The sequence below is a fragment of the Aedes aegypti genome, chromosome 1 (genome assembly GCF_002204515.2).
Source record: "Aedes aegypti strain LVP_AGWG chromosome 1, AaegL5.0 Primary Assembly, whole genome shotgun sequence".
In the NCBI taxonomy this organism is placed as follows: domain Eukaryota; kingdom Metazoa; phylum Arthropoda; class Insecta; order Diptera; family Culicidae; genus Aedes; species Aedes aegypti.
Genome location: NC_035107.1, coordinates 187,230,206 through 187,246,680, shown reverse-complemented (window position 1 = coordinate 187,246,680; position 16,475 = coordinate 187,230,206). Strand labels below are relative to the sequence as shown.

General features: G+C 38.7%; 1 protein-coding gene across 5 annotated transcripts in view; it reads right to left on the bottom strand.

Moving 5' to 3' along the window:
* Positions 1-612: 612 nt before the first annotated feature.
* The window catches only part of LOC5569462 (tubulin polyglutamylase TTLL5), a 133,439-nt gene continuing 117,576 nt past the window's right edge, over positions 613-16,475 (bottom strand). For all 5 annotated transcript variants that reach the window (XM_021855213.1, XM_021855223.1, XM_021855229.1 and 2 more), the window contains 4 exons: positions 7,759-7,836; positions 6,792-7,694; positions 2,884-3,097; positions 613-2,825 (listed from right to left, as the gene is read on the bottom strand). In XM_021855213.1, coding sequence (XP_021710905.1) covers positions 951-2,825; positions 2,884-3,097; positions 6,792-7,694; positions 7,759-7,796 — 3,030 coding nt within the window. In that variant the 5' untranslated portion in view covers positions 7,797-7,836 and the 3' untranslated portion in view covers positions 613-950. The remainder of the gene's footprint in view (positions 2,826-2,883; positions 3,098-6,791; positions 7,695-7,758; positions 7,837-16,475) is intronic.

Here is a 16,475-nt window from a genome sequence, read left to right as displayed (position 1 = left end):
AGTATGTTGTTGAGACAGATGATATTGCATATTTTTTAACGATGCAAAATTAAACAAAAGACTTTTTGCGTGATTTTTCGACATAAAGAACCATATGCCTATTTTGAAAGCTACTTGTCATTGCTTGAAACAGGTTCATTCCAACCGTCCTCATACAAAACAAGTTATCCTCGGATTAATAATGAGTAGAGAGAGAATACACATCAAAGAATTTTGATTTAGCGTAGATAGGTATAGAAAATGTAAAATATTGTCACCATTTTCATAGTACACAAGTTTAAGGTGAAGATGAATCGAAGCCAAACTTAAAATTTTCAAGAGCACAAATCTAGAGAACTAGACAGAGGATCAAGCTGAAAACTTGATCAATGGTGGTGTTGACTGAGTTTTCAATTTGAACCGCTGTCTAGGTCTCTAGATTTGTGTCCTTGAAAATTTTAGGTTTGGCTTCGAATTATCTTCACCTTAACTCAAGAGCGGTCGCCAGGACCACCTCGCTAAAGCTGTGTATGAAAAGCGAGCTTTTTTTCAATGTGCGTGTATTCAGTACATGCCACCGGTCTTGGACCGGTAATTAATATCATTTTCCATTTTGACGTCGATTATTTGTACTGCTCATAAACTCATGTCATTCCCTTGTATGCTGGATTTCTTTTTCACATGGGACAATTTTGCGTTTATGGGTAATGTAAGCGCCGTAAAACAAGAGAACATCTTGAGTATGGCAAAGAAGAAAAATATGTCAGTGTTATCGAAAGATAGTCGTAAAACAAAATAATAATCCAATTAATTTCACACTATAATAAATTTAACATAAAGGTGCCGAAACAAGCACCTTTAGCACCGCTTCAATAAAATTATATAAAATAACGGAAATAATTTTAAACACTACGTAAACTGAAGCACACATAAATGGCCGCATTGGCTTCCTAAGTTTTTGCGAGATCATTCTAATAAAGCCAGTTTGATCGTTGATCTCTTTCCCGCGAGGATTTCACCATATTGCCAACCGGTGGTTTCTTCTTCATTGGTGACAATCGCATGCTCCTGTCACCACGTGTTTCTGCCCGTCCAATGGCCGTAGTCAACGCTGTTCGGCTGCTTCTCGCCTCGCTACTCTTGTAGTATGGGTCCAAACGTATCAGTTCTTTGTTGGCTCCTCCGGGAGCCATGCAGGGCAGTGCCTTAAGAAAACCATGAGCCCCCACTGGAATGGGAGGAGCCGGTGGAATACTAGAAGAACATCCGCTGTACAGGAATGGCATAGTCTGGGTTAGATTGGTATGGAGAGTGAGTACCGATTCCACATCTACTTCGCTTGCTTGCATAAGGAAGTCATCGAAAAGTTTGATTGGAACCATACCGACCATATCGAAGGTATCAACAAATGCTTCGGTTTCCTTATTGTACAAGTGTAGATAATCTCCTAGTTGTTTAGCAACCATCGCCCCTCGATCTTTCCCTAATGCTTTGTTGCCGAAATTTCGGAAAAAGAATGGAGTCTTCATATGGGCTCCTACTCGATACAAGAACTTCATCACCAACTCTTCATGGCTGTGCTTCGGTTCTGAAGAAAGCCGCTTGAGGATATATTCTAGATACAGTCCAAAAGCTCGCCTTGCTTGCAAAATACTTAGCTCATGCCCATTTTCGATCAACTTTCTTATCTGCATTCTCAATCTTTTAGCCTCATCGACACATTTTGGGGCCGTATGCTTCGGACCAATTGTTATCGGAAGCGTGCTTTCCAGTGCTCTTTCATATTTCTGAATACGATGCACGATTCTGTTCTCTAAATCACTGCCCTGGGGAAACAGCTGGGAATGCAACATTTGATTGTAGTTATGTGGAATAATCATCAGGTATGAACCACTACCCGATGACGTAACAGCTGAAGTAGGAATACCAGTGACCGGATCCATAAACGACGCATATCTCGACATACTATCGCTGGTAGGGAATATTCTTACGAATCCACCTCGACGTTCGTATTGCGATCGTGCACAGCGAACGATCTTCAGCTCCTCCGCCGTCAAAGCACTAAGTGTCGTTAGCAGCTTTTTGTTCGAATCTCCTTGATTAGAACTGTCCTTTTTAATACCGGTTCCAGTGCTATGCACAAAATCTGCCGAGTTTACTCGACGATAAGGCGTTGAAAGATTTCTAATCTTCTGTCCTTTGCTATCGTAACATGCTTTCTGCAGCGGACTAATCGCTGGTATACCTACCATTGTAAGTAAATCGGTTAGCAAACATGCCTTTACTTTCGTATCTAAAGGAGTATCACAGCCAAGCGAAGGCGACAGATTAATTTCCAGCAACCACGGTTTCAGTGTGTCATCTATCAATATATCAAACCCATACAGTTCAAAGCAGTTTCCGATATGCGGCACGAACATTCGACACGCCGAAACGATTGGTTGCGTACAGGAAAAAATAGCCTTAATGATAAGATCCTCGATGTTCAACATCAGCTGCTCTGTATTGCACCCTTGGCTACGCAAATGCCTAAGCAAAGCACTCAGTGTCCACTTATGGCCAACATCTTCGTCGCCGGCATTGCTAGATTTTATGTAATCTGTGTGGTACTTATTGATGCTGTAGTTGCACAAGTGCATGCAAGGATTCCAAAGATTTTCAGCACCTCGATCATACTTGACTGTAGCCAAGCGAACCAAGCCTTCTTCATAGAGATAGATGATCAGGGGATCAAATGACGTCACGGCTACATACAACCGTATATCGCATTTATGACCATCAATGCAAAGTGGATCTGTAATGTATTTGGCGACCACCACTTGCTCGTACGAGGCAATTTGATCCGGCTGAAATTATGTAGACAGTTTAGAGAAAATTATTCATTTTGGTTTGTATCATACTCACTGAGTTCACAATAAAAATACCACGTCCCCGGCTGGACGCAACCGGTTTCACGATCCACGGGCCGCGACATTTGTTGTGGGCAGCGATGAGTTCTTTGTAGTCCTGGGGCAACAGGAATGATTGTGGTACGATATCGAAATGCTTATAGCCACGTAAATGCTGCATCCGTTCGATATTCTTATATAGCCGGTCCTTACGAGTCAACTCGTACGATCTGTAATCAAATATAAGAAAAAGGGAATTAAAATGATGATCGTAATTAGGAGAAGCGATCTAGCGATACATGGATCGCTACATGAAAGCGATGCAGTGAACAATGTATCGAAACTCTCTCTCTATCTTGCTCACAATCCGAAGAATGATGATCCACTTGTTTAAATCAGTCAATCTCCATAGATCTACGCTAGATTTTTATTAATTATGGACCCAAAAAAATGCAGAAGACAGGACACATCCATTCTCTGATAGTTCTTGAATTATTCATCTCCATTTTGACTTCTGGATGCTATTCTAAAAATTAGGGATAAATTAACCATGCTCAACGAACTTTTGTGTAGAATTTGTAGACCTTTTTAATCTGTTTTATCCTTATTAACGAGATTTTTAACCCTAGGATAGTTCATCTCGGGACCAATGGCTTTACTCTTCCGAAGGAAGTCATCACTATTAACCTGAGATGATGAGTGTCTATCTTGGGGATAGGATGCGATCCTCGGTGTGAGAGGAATCACTACACAAGACCTGTTCTCATTCTAAAGCTTTGTCGGAATTGCGAGAATCATAGTATAGTTCCTATAATATTTCAGTTATTCTTTCTGGCGTTACATCCCAACTGGGACAGAGCCTGCTCATCAGCTTAGTGTTCTTATGGGCACTTCCACAGTTATTAACTGAGAGCTTTCTATGCCGACTTCTATGACCATCTTTGCATGCGTATATCGAGTGGCAGGTACGATGATACTCTATGCCCAGGGAAGTCGAGAAAATTTTCAAACCGAAAAGATCCTCGACCGGGGGGATTCGTACCCACGACCCTTAGCTTGGTCTTGCTGAATAGCTGCGCGTTTACCGCTACGGCTATCTGGGCCCCTATAATATTTCAGTGTGATTCCTGAAATTCCAAGCTTACTACTAGCATTTCATGTAATTACTGCAATTTTTCAATAGAGTTTCTGGGAATCCAGTAGAATTCCTGAGACATAGATTTAATTTCTGGCATTTTGCTGGGATTCCCAGAATTCATGTGGAAATCCATGGATTACATGGAATTTCAGGAATTCCAACGACATTCTGGTAAGCTTTTAGTTAAATCCGGTGTAATTTTTGAGGGTTCTGGTTCAAGTTCAGGCAGAGATTTTAGTAGAATTCCCAGAGTTTAAACAAGATTACTGAAATTTTGGAATGCAAGTTCCAGTTGACTACGTTAAAATTACTGGAATTCAAGCGCTTCTTAAGAGACATGAGATATTTCGACTAGATTACATAAATTTCTGTGGCAATCTAGTGAGAATCATGGTTTTCCGGTAGAAGATTTCCACTATTCCTCTGATATCTTTGGTCAAATCTAGGATCGTAGAAAAATCCACTAAACTCTTAAACTCTTTGAATTCATGAAGTAATCCCGAAATGTCTGGTGGAATCTTGAAGATTACTCTGATATATCCGTTGGGTTATTCTGAACTGTGAGAACTTTTAAAGAACTTCAGAAGGCATGAGTAGAAGACTCTGAAAGAATCATGGTAGGAATCTATTCAAGAACTCATGGGAAAATTTTTAATGAACTTTTCAATAATTTCATGATACCATCAGTGCACCAGATTCCGTACATTTAAGGGAAGTTATGTGTTCAAATGTTCATTATAAAATAGCCCCAAGTAAAGATTGGACTCGGAAAAAATGCGACACTTTGTTTTGGGTGTAACTTTTCATCGCGTGAGTAAAAAATAATGAAATTTTGGTAATACTAGTTTAGAGTGTCATGTTTATGTGTGCAATCGCAATCTGTCAAGTGGTTTTCAAGATGCATTCGAAACAAGAAGAGCTACGCCAGCAAATCTTGGGCACAGTGATCGATAATCCTGGTTAGTCGCACAGATGGATTGGCAAAAGACTTGGAATCCACCATTCAACCGTGTCCCGCGATGTGAAGATGTTCCAGGAGACGAAGACCATCGAGCGGCGCGCTGGAAGCGGCCGAAAACCGAACACCCAGAGAAGGCTCGGAAAATAAGGCAGTGCTTTAAGAATAATCCTAACCATTCTCGGGTGGAAAGGTGGCCAAAAAGGACAATTCGTCAAAGTGGTTCGTCCAGCAGACCGTGAAGCGGGCTAGGCCACGTGTTTTAAGGTCAGGATGGCGCCAAACTGGACTGACAATCAAAACACGGCGAAATTGCGTGCGCGGAAGCTGTACCGTGAGTGTTGGGTCAAGTCAGGCTACGAAAAAAATAATTGAAATAAATAGTTCTGCTTAAAATTTAAGCTCCCTTACACCTATAGTAAACCTATTGTTCCTATAGTAGCACTACTATGAGAAACTATTGTTTAGAAAAACAAAATAATTGATGAATTTAGAACTTTTTTGCGTTAATTGAAAGCTTTTGATCTACACTTTAAAATAAAAATATATAAGTAATTTAAACAAAAGGTTTTAATTTGTATTTTTCCTACGCCGTGGAGCTAGTGCTACTATAGAAACACAAATTGGAAACTCCTAGAATGGCACAAGCGATAATGATTACAAGAATATGAGTTTTCGAAGTTTTCTTTTTTTCACAAAACCAAGATAAAAGCTTTCAGATAATGTATAAATAATGCCGCTGGCGATTTTATACGAATATTTGTTCTTAAATATGCGGCTAACACGCCTGTTTTATTTTACAGGCGTGGTGAATAATCCCAAAACATCCGATAGCAATACTGTCCCCATGGTTTGAAGCTTGTTTAGATATGTTTTATTACGCACCGTTATCCGCCTGTCTAACCAGAGCTGTAGCAGAAGATTTAAAAACAAACTCTCATACTGTGCTGCGGATCATTATTGTAACAGATAGCAGATAGCTGGGGCCTTCCTTAGCCGAGTGGTTAGAGTCCGCGGCTACAAAGCAAAGCCATGCTGAAGGTATCTGGGTTCGAATCCCGGTCGGTCCAGGATTTTTCGTAAAGGAAATTTCCTTGACTTCCTTGGGCATAGAGTATCATCGTACCTGCCACACGATATACGAATGCGAAAATGGCAACTTTGGCAAAGAAAGCTCTCAGTTAATAACTGTGGAAGTGCTCATAAGAACACTACGCTGAGATGCAGGCTCTGCCCCAGTGGGGACGTAAATGCCAAGAAGAAGAAGCAATAAGTGAGAAATACTCTCAATTTTTTCAAAATTCAATCCCCAGCAGAAGGAATTCTTACCTCTCTGAATACATTAAAAAAAACTGGCGATTTTCTAGAGCAGACCCATATCGAATGTTTAAAAAGATCTTGAAGAAAAACTAAATGATTCTCTGATAAAATCCCTGTAATAATCTTTGGAGTAGTTCTAGAAAAGAACCGTAGGAAACTCTAAAAGAATGTTTGAATGCTTCTTTGGAAGCTTCCTTAGTGTAGTTTCTGGAAGTATTACTGATTGATGAGGAACATTCTGAAAGAATTTCTGTAAGAATCCCTGGAGAATTTCTTCAAATACTACAAAAAATGACGAAGAAATCTCTGGACAAATCCATTGTGAAACATTTAAAATGAATCCATGTTTCAATGAACACAGGAAATCGATTGGAGAATATTTAAATCTTTGGATAATTTTTGGAGTATTCGCAGTACTAGATCCTAGAGAAACTCTAGAAACATTGACTTGAAGAGCCTAACCGAAAAAATATATACGCTTCATTATACCCAAGATTTTACCACTTACCTTGGAAAGTGATTAACCCTCTGATACGGCGCCAAATTCCTCAGTATGTCAGGCTTCAGATGTATACCCGTCCATAGGAGGTTGAAATCATTGCTATCGGAACCGCTTTCTCCCATTCCGTGGGCATTCAATATCTTTCGGAGTAGACGCGTTTCCGTATTGATAAACTTGTAGAATATATTCAGTTGTGCAGCAGGCATTTCAGTTTTGATCACGCTTTGATTTTCTTTGTTTTCCTGATTCTTTCGGGCCAGCTTTTTATCTACCACTGCCAGCAACGGTTCCGACTTGGACGTTGGCAGATCCGGATCGATCTCATCACCTTCCCTACCGGTGACCGAAGTGTTACTCAGTGAGCTTGAAGAAGAGGACGACTCCAGCTGACGCTTTATCGGTTTATTGTCGTTACCATTCGGCACGGATGGCCCAGCTTCGTCCTGCGAAGTGGCCGTTTCATCATTGTCATCCTCATCATCGCCTTCTGCTTCTCCCTCTGCCTCGTCATCGTCCTCCTCGTCATCATCATCGTCTTCATCTTCGTCGTCCTCTCCATCTTCTTCTTCATCGTCATTGCTAGTGGCGCTACTAATACTAGTTGATTTTCGTTGAACATTGAAATTTTTAGGCAGTGATGCGAGTACTTTCGAGTGATTGGCTATCTTATCACTAGGGTTTCCGGTAGGATCTTTGGTCGAGTTCGCCGTTGAACTCGAGGCAGCTGCTATAGTTGGTGTATCGTCAGAAGAAACGGATATCCCCGAGGATGTGCCCGTCTCCGAAATATCGGCGCTGGAATTCACTGGGGACAAAGCACTGGTTCGGAACACCAGGACGGCGTCCTTGCCACCGGGAGGACCGCCCGTAACCCACGGATTTGGTGTGACAGGAGTTGGCTTTTTGGCACTGGGAATATAACCGAGAAGCGATCATAAAAACTGTACTATTGTTTTTAGTAAATTAAACTTACTTCAAAGGATTGAGTCGCGATTTTTCAGATATAGGCATAATAAAGAAGTCCAAACTGGAATACCCGTTCAGCTTACGCCTGGAAGAGAAAAAGAAAGTAAATGAGATATCAGATCGTAGTGAAGCTATATACTCGGTGTAGTATAAATTTAATTTTCAGTTTCATGCTGCAGCGTTTGGTGGAGCAATAAGAGCGCAAGTCAATCTGAAGCCGATTAGGTATAGGAGAGGTAATAGCTGAATAGTCTATGCTGACCATGCAAACTTCGTGGGATAGGGGAGGGACTGGGTTTTTTGTGAGGTAAATGGTATGAAAATTTCAATTTTCAGCTCGAAAATCGGCTCTCTCTAAGGCTCTAAGGCTCTGTCTTGTTTTTACAAAAGTTTGAAATCGAAAATATGTCAAACTTACTGCTTAAGAATATAATAGTCCATTGTATTAAAACATACAAGAATACTGAATTCATTCCGCTCTATTGCATAGAGCCTTGCCTTCAAAGTGTGTACGGATAATTTGCAGACACCCTGTGCGTAAAAGGGATTATTGATTTACACGCCATGCAAAATATTTTGGTTTATGAACAAAAGGTTGAAAGACAAAACGTCGAAAGAACAAAAGGTCGAAAATGATTTGCTTGGTGGGAAATGTTTCCTTCTTTGAAAATAGATTTTTGACCTTTTGTCCCTTCTTTTTTGTTCTTCGACCTTTTGTCCTTTCGACCGTTTGTCTTTCGACCTTTTGTCATAGATTCGGAGAGAGTTTTTGCGATTTCTTACGCACCATACAATTAATTTTGAACTTTAATACAAAAAATCTTACCACGGGGGGAGGGGGGTTCGAAAAATCTCAAATCCGTACATAATTAATGAACAGCCCCTAAGGAGAGGGGATCGATAAACTACCTAAATTATCTAATGTAATTAATAGTCAGACGAAATGCTGATTGATGATAAAACATTTTATTACTTTTTTGTTAGAGAAAGAGTGAGTAGGTCTTAAAAAAGATTAAAATGCTTTTACCAGTTGCTATTCTCCATAACAACTAAATGCGATTTCCCTTGTGCAAATGTATGCAACAACGGTATTGTAAGTGCTCCGTCAATCACAAAGTCTACTGTAGGAACAACAAGTGATGGAACGGACGAACCATCCGCCGAGTAGCTTCTAAAGGATACGAAACACAATAATAGCTAGAACTGACATGTGTTTGCTTGTCATACGCTTGATTTTATGCGGAAAGCCTGCAGTCATGCAGGTCGAAATTTAATTCGGTTAGGACCGCCTAATGCATACCCAGGGTTTACACAGTTACTATGGGTGAGATTACACAGGGCAACTGCAGTAGACTGCATCATAGAGAAAGTAACTTCAAAGAATCCCATTTTCGAAAGCCAAACGCAGACAATTAGTGTTGTGAACGCGAATAATAGATCCTTTTATTTTAATGGTCGTTGGAAGCTCTATTAATTTTAAGCGAAATCGAGGCAAACTCAGTCAAATGAATATTTAGAAAGGACAGGGCAAAATGGACCCTCGAAGGACTCTTTAATTTTCCGAACTGTTCAGCTGTTGAGATTTCACAGAAATCCGTAAAATAATTTAAGTGTGTTCCTTAGCCGAGTGGCTAGAGTCGACGGCTACAAAAGCAAAGCCATGCTAAAGGTGTCTGGGTTCGATTCTCTGTCGGTCCAGGACTTTTTCGTCATGAAAATTTCCTTGACTTCCCTGAGTGTAGAGTATTATCATACCTGCTACACGATATACGAATGCGAAAATGGCAAAGAAAGCTTTCACTTAATAACTGTGGAAGTGCTCATTGAACACATTGAAAGCTGAGAAGCAGGCTCTGTCCCAGTGATGACGTAATGCCAAAAAAGAGAAGAAGAAGGAAAAGATCATACTAAGGGGTTTCTCAACTTATGCACGATGACTTGAATGACTGTTTTATTAATTTTGAAACGTTATCAAATTTTCCATAAAAATCTAATTTCTGACATATTAAATGTTGTTTCCAAAATCAATATTTTCCTACCTCTTATTATCTGTACAATAAATTCTTCTATTACACGAATTTTTATGAAAAAAATCGTTCACATTTTTTGAGGTGATTTCAACGTTTCGGTGTGACAACGTTTCGCGATAGATATTCAAGACCATTCCTTCATCCTTGTTTATGTTTATGACTACCCATTACTTGTCTTGCAATCAGCAATATTCCGTACTCTAATCTCTATTTGACCAGAAAATGTATCAGAAATGCTTTCTAAGTTTCTGCTTCAAAGAAATTCAAAGAAATCCACCATCAATTCCAGCATCACACCAATATTTGTCATAAGCTCTCATGATTTTCTTCAGATAAAATCAGTCTAAAATCTCCCTATTTGATATCAGTCGAAAATCTGAAAGCATTATGCTAGATATAACTTCAGGTTTTTTTCCAGGCACTACGTCAAAAACTCTACCAAACATTTTTGTAAGAATGATACATGCCAGAAGTTCAAAATTTTATTCTAAACATGATTATTCCAGGGATTTTTTCTGGGACATTCTGTTAAAATTTCTATATGAGTCATGACAAAAATAAAAATAAGTCATAATTTCCTCGAGAAAAACAAAAAATATTAAATATGTGGAAAAACTTAAAAACAAAATATTTTTTCAAACTGCCATTGTCTGTAATTAACATTTGGATAAAAATGGGTCCAGTAAATCTTAGTGAAAATTTGTTAAACAACCTGAAAATCCTTTTATTTGTCATGCATTACAAAAATGGTAATGGACTTTACTTATAGGAATGTTTGACAACATAATTGAAAAAAAAAACAGAATTTTAAAGCGAAATTTGTATACATCTTCTGATATGTTTGAGGAAATTTTCTCAACATTTTTTAGCCGAATCATATTACAAATATTCATAGAAAAAGTTACACGGAAAAACTTTTTACAATATTGAACAAATATTTTGGATAAGATTCTGATAAAATTCATCGGTGGAATTCGAAATTGCTGATAAATCAGTGACGAATCCAGAAGATCAATGAAGAAATTCTTACAGATAATTGAACAGAATTCGAGAAGTACTAACTAACGATCTATAAGAATTATAGTAATTTCAGATGATATTATTGAAGAAATGTTTGGTAGAACTTCTGAATAAGACACTCCTTATGAAAACTCTAACATAATCCATAATGGAATGTTAAGTATTTTATGTAGAGCCAATAATACATCCGCTTTCTCATATAATTCGTAGGAGATTTTTCAGAATTTTTATTTGATTGTTCCATCTTAAATTTTAAGAGGCAAGTATTTCTCAATGATTTCTGTATTAAAATTGAGAGAATTTGGTCAAGCGTCCTCTAATGAATTTAATCACAATACGTTATTGGAAATAATCTTAATAAAATCCAGCAAAAGATTGCCTGATAACTAATTTAGAAGTTCCTTTGACCGTTCCACAATATTTTCGTTCGAATTTCACCAGACTCTTTTCATGTATTTCGCCAACAAATTACCCATTGAAGATCATTAGGAATTTCCGAAAGAAGACTAAAATCAGTTTCTCAAATTATTCACCTTGACTTCACCAAACATTTTGTGATTTTTTTCTCCAAAAGTCTAAGTATAAATTCTTCCAACATTCTGAATACCCATTCCAATGCCTTCCAGTGTTCCGCCAATAATTGTGTCGAAAATGATATCAGGAAGACATATCAGTTAATATGCCAGCAAGTAGAAATTTTATTTGCTCTTTTTCGAGATTGATGTGAAACCATTATATTTGTAACAGCCATTTGTATCGCATCAACATAAAAGATTCCAATTTATTGTGGGGAATTTTATGAAGACATCGATCATATAGTATTTCAGTGTGACAAATTCATTACTCCTAGAAATAAATTAATGAACAATATAGTAAATTTGGGTCAACCTATTCCTGTATCTGTACGTGATATACTTGGTACAAAATGGTATCCTGTAATGAAACTTTTATTTCATTTTATAAATGAAATCTCATATTTGGTTCGATTCTCTTTGTGTTTTTCTTTTAACTTTTATTTTCAGACTAGTGGTCCCGGCAAACTTCGTCTTGCCATCAAGTAGGCTGTTGAAAAACGCCATGGAACGCTCCGTGCAAAATGGAAGTTCCGTTCACTCCTGTTTTTTTCAACTTTCCTGTTAAATATCCTTTGCTTTTTATATACACAAACACATCGGAACACTTCAGGAACATAACTATTGAAGAATCATTCTAATCCGTCGAGCCGTTCTCAAGCCATTTCGTGACATACAAACACCACTCCATTTTTATTTATATAGATGTCACGTTGGATTCGATTTCGATTCTCTCCCTCACTGGCTTTCGATGACACTCCTTACTTAACGCCGATTGTTATGTTTCAAGATTACGGCTCTGTTATGGTTTAGTACCGTGTGAGCCTTTAGTTTTAAGTTTGATTTGTAACGTTTATCGAAAAGATAAAGAGGTTTTGTGCCTATTTGAGAAAGATTTCCATTTGAAATCACTCAAAGGGGTTTTTCCCTCTTTCAAAATTTTAGTTAAAAATTAATAAATAATAATAATAATAATAAGACATATCAGTTGGAATTCCATAAAAAATTGTCCAAGATATGTCGCTAATACGTGAAAAAAACACGAATTATTCCACTAGCTATTGTTCAAGGATTAAAGCAATATTTCTTCATTTCGTAATGAGTTTTATTAAAAATATATATTCATATTACTCTGGGAATCCTGTAAAACATTTTTTCAGGTATTATGCCAAGTAGATCTTCGCGCCTTTACGTGCTCTAAGCAAATTAAAAAAAATCTCCAGAAACTCTGTTGATAATTCCTAATTTGCTCACAACATGTTCACACATATAGTTTCCCTTTTGATCATAACTCTTGAGGAAATCACAAAATATTGTACGTATTTGGAACTTCCCTGGCCGATTCCAGGATTACACCTTAGAACAATCCACGGAAACATCCAGGAAAAGGTCTAAAGAAATATCAATAAATAATTATTGAATATTTCATAGATAAGTTCCAGAAAAAAAAATGTATAAAAGAATTTTTGAAGTCATAAAATAGTTCAGTTGAATTAATTTCTGAGTTTAAAACAAATAAATACTCCTAATGGATTTTCTGAAAAATTGATGGGGTATCTCATTAATGAATTGTCACTTTCTTGGAATCCATCCATTTACAGAAGAATTTTAGAACGAAATTCAATGGAAAATTGTGGAAATGCGTAGTTTGGAAGAACAGCATATTTATTAAAATGGTCTTGGTAGAAGCAATCCACGAATTTATTGGAGAATTAATAGATAATACGTTCAAGACAATTATGAATCATTTTAATAATGTCCCTTTAACTTAATTGCCGGAGCAAATCCACACAGTTCGAACGAAACATTAAAATTTCTGAGACATATAATGCACATAATTGGAGCGTGGAATATCATGGATATATACATGATATGTCTTGTAAACTTCAATTATATGTCATGTAATCCAGCAGGATCCTGAGTGATTACATGACATATCACACATTTTTACATGATTTCAGAATTAAATTTACATGACGTCGTGTTTACATGGCAAAAATGAAGTTTACATGACGTGTGATCTTCATTATTATTAGCTGTGCAAGATAATTAAGGAGGAATGTAATGGAGAAAGGTATATCAACATTTGTAAAAGAATCTGTAGAAACATTTGAAGACATAATAAATGAGAGAAATATTTTTGGGGATATCAGAATAAAATTCTGTAAAATTCCCTTTAAAAAGCTTTTGAGAAATATGAGCAAGAATCACTTAATTCTTGAATGAATTCTAGGAGCTAAATAACAATATTGCAGACACTTTTACATTCTTACAACGTACATCCAAATCATAAAAAAGTACAATGAAAAATCCGAGATTTGTGAATACTATGGTTATTGCGACGGATATTACATCCGTGATACCAGAACACGCTGGCCCCCCCTAGGCCCCAGTGAACCAAAATGTACCGTCAAAAACTGTAGTGAGCGTGACATTCACACATAGAATACCATGACTTTCATGCAACAAAAACTTTCATGTGATACTGAAAATAAAAGTCATGCGCGACTGTGACTATTTTTTGGTCAGCAATAAATGTATCATGGTTGTAATGAATTACTGTAGTAGACATTAATCTGTATTATCATAATGTGCCACTCACAATGTGCACCGATTGAAATATGTTTTTCTTTTCATTCTTGTATCAACCAGCCGCACCAGCTTGAGGGCTGTCCATAACTCACGGGTTATTTTTCTATTTTTAGACTCCTCTTCCTTCGTCGATCGGTTTTTCGTCTATACAAAAAAAATGTGCCGATCGTGATCTTTGGTCAAACAAACTACCCCGGCCTTCTCCCCCCATGGATGACCACGTTGTTTATGGACAGCACCTTGTGCGAGAACGGCTCGAAGCAGAAACCTACGAATAAAGAGCGTAGAAGCAAACCTAAAAAAACCCTGGTGCTCCGTTTGTGACACTTTTTTGTTGCTTCCAATGAACGCCCTCTCCTCCAATGGACCAATGCACGAGTTCAGTCGTTGACGTTTGAGCGGTGCCATGTTATTTACGTTACCATGGTAGCTAGTGAATACGGCACCGCTCAAATGTCAAATTAGTGAACTCGTGCAAAGGTCCACGTACCAATGCACGAGATCATTAATTTGACGTTTGAGCGGTGCCGAATTCACTCGTTGCCATGGTCACGTAAACAACACGGGACCGCTCAAACGTCAAATAGTGTACTCGTGCATCGGTCCATTGTGCAGCAGTGAAAACGCAGCTTTGATGAAGTGGCGATTTGGATCAGAAGCAAACGAATGAATAGTTGTCGCTACGATCGCAGCTGCGTCGTGATTGTTTTTTACATTCATTTTGCATTCCCGTCATCCACAACAGCATAACGTTCAAGGGAGGCTGAAAAGAATTGCACGCTACTCTTATCTATGTCAGGTAATACATTCATGGTTGCAGTAAGAATGTATCAGTAGCAACCTGAATGTCACAAATGAATGTTTTGAAACCTCTTGCATGTGAATGTAACAGCAATGCGACAATAGCATCAAAAATGTATTATACGGTTCACTGCTAGGCCCTGTCCAGAAAAAAATCCTAGCTATGCCAATGAAAACTATGGACGAGAACAGCTTTCTCGGGAGGCTTACAAGACTAAAAAAAGCAACGATAGAAGATGTGCAAAATTATTTTAAGATTTGAGGTGAATATTCAAGGTCGTTTGTACCCAAGGTGATGGACTTTCGTGCCTGTTGTTCAATATCGCTCTACAAGTTGTTATGCGGAGGGCCAGGGTACGATTTTCACGAGATCCAGTGTATTTGTTCGCTTCGTGGATGACTTGAGAGCTTGAGCTTGAGCTTGATTGGCGGCCCGTGGATGCACTCCAGTATCGCCAGATCAGCTGCATTTACACAAGGAACCAACCGAATGACTGCTTGGGACTAACAGGCATCCTCAGTGTATAAGTGCTGGTGATCTTCTATTTTTAGGCAACAATGGCACCTGCCACGTCAGAATGCAGACCAATGAGGGGAAGGGGAGGAATTGATGATGCATTGAACTGGCTCCCACGTATACCGTATATTCCACTGGATCCACGCCAGTTCATGCGGGAGTGTATGGATTGGGGGAAAGGCATGGAAGAGAGGTTTGCTTTTGTGGTTAGCAGACTGCCTATGTATCAGGCGTAAGAAAGGCGTGCGCGTGGAAGTAGGGAAGCGTTAGGGAAACGGTTTCTTGTCCGTCTCTGGTTCTAGCGTTTGCTATGAACGAATAGTTTGAGTGTGATATAATATTTAGAATGGAAGATAGAAGCAAGTGAGATATATACAACTACAAAGTACGAGGAAAGGGACGGGCCTGAGATTGAACCCATGACCTTCTGCATATGAAGCAGAAGCGGTAGCCATCAGACCACCAACCCCGTCCTATTTGTTCGCTTCGTGGATGACATGGACATTGTCGGTCGAACATTTAAAAAGGCAGCAAAAGTTGAAATGATGGTGAATGCGTCCAAGACAAAGTACATGCTAGTGTGTGGAGCTGAGCGCGGCAGGGTTCGCCTCGAAAACAATGTTACGATAGACATGGAAAGAATACGGCCAAAGCTGGGGGATACGATGGGCAGGGCCTGTTGTAAGAATGCCAGACAGCAACCCTACAAAGATGGCATTCGCTTTGGATCCAGTCGAAACAATAAGGCGAGGAGCGCAGCAAACTAGGTGGGCGGATCAAATGCACAACGATTTGGCGAGCGTGGGACAAAACCGAGGATGGAGAAATGCGGCCACGATCCGAGTATTATAGCGTAAATTTGTTGATTCAGTGTTATCTGCTTAGATGTTGACTAAATAAATGAAATAATTAGGTGAAGGACGTAAAAATGTAGGTCTCCCACTAACTTTTAAGACTGTATTGCAGTCTTCCCAAACTAACACCGAACACGTTGGTTCAGACGGTTTCGTACCCTCCTTGCACTCTGTTCTCGTGTGCAAACCCAAACGCTCGAACCTGAACCTAAACCCAAACATGTGTAAAGTGAACATTGGTTCAAACGCCGGTTCGAAAACCGGACCATTTGTACCTCGTATGCAATCGTGGTTCAAATTTTGGTGCAAATCTTCGGTTGCATGCAAGGTTCAGAACG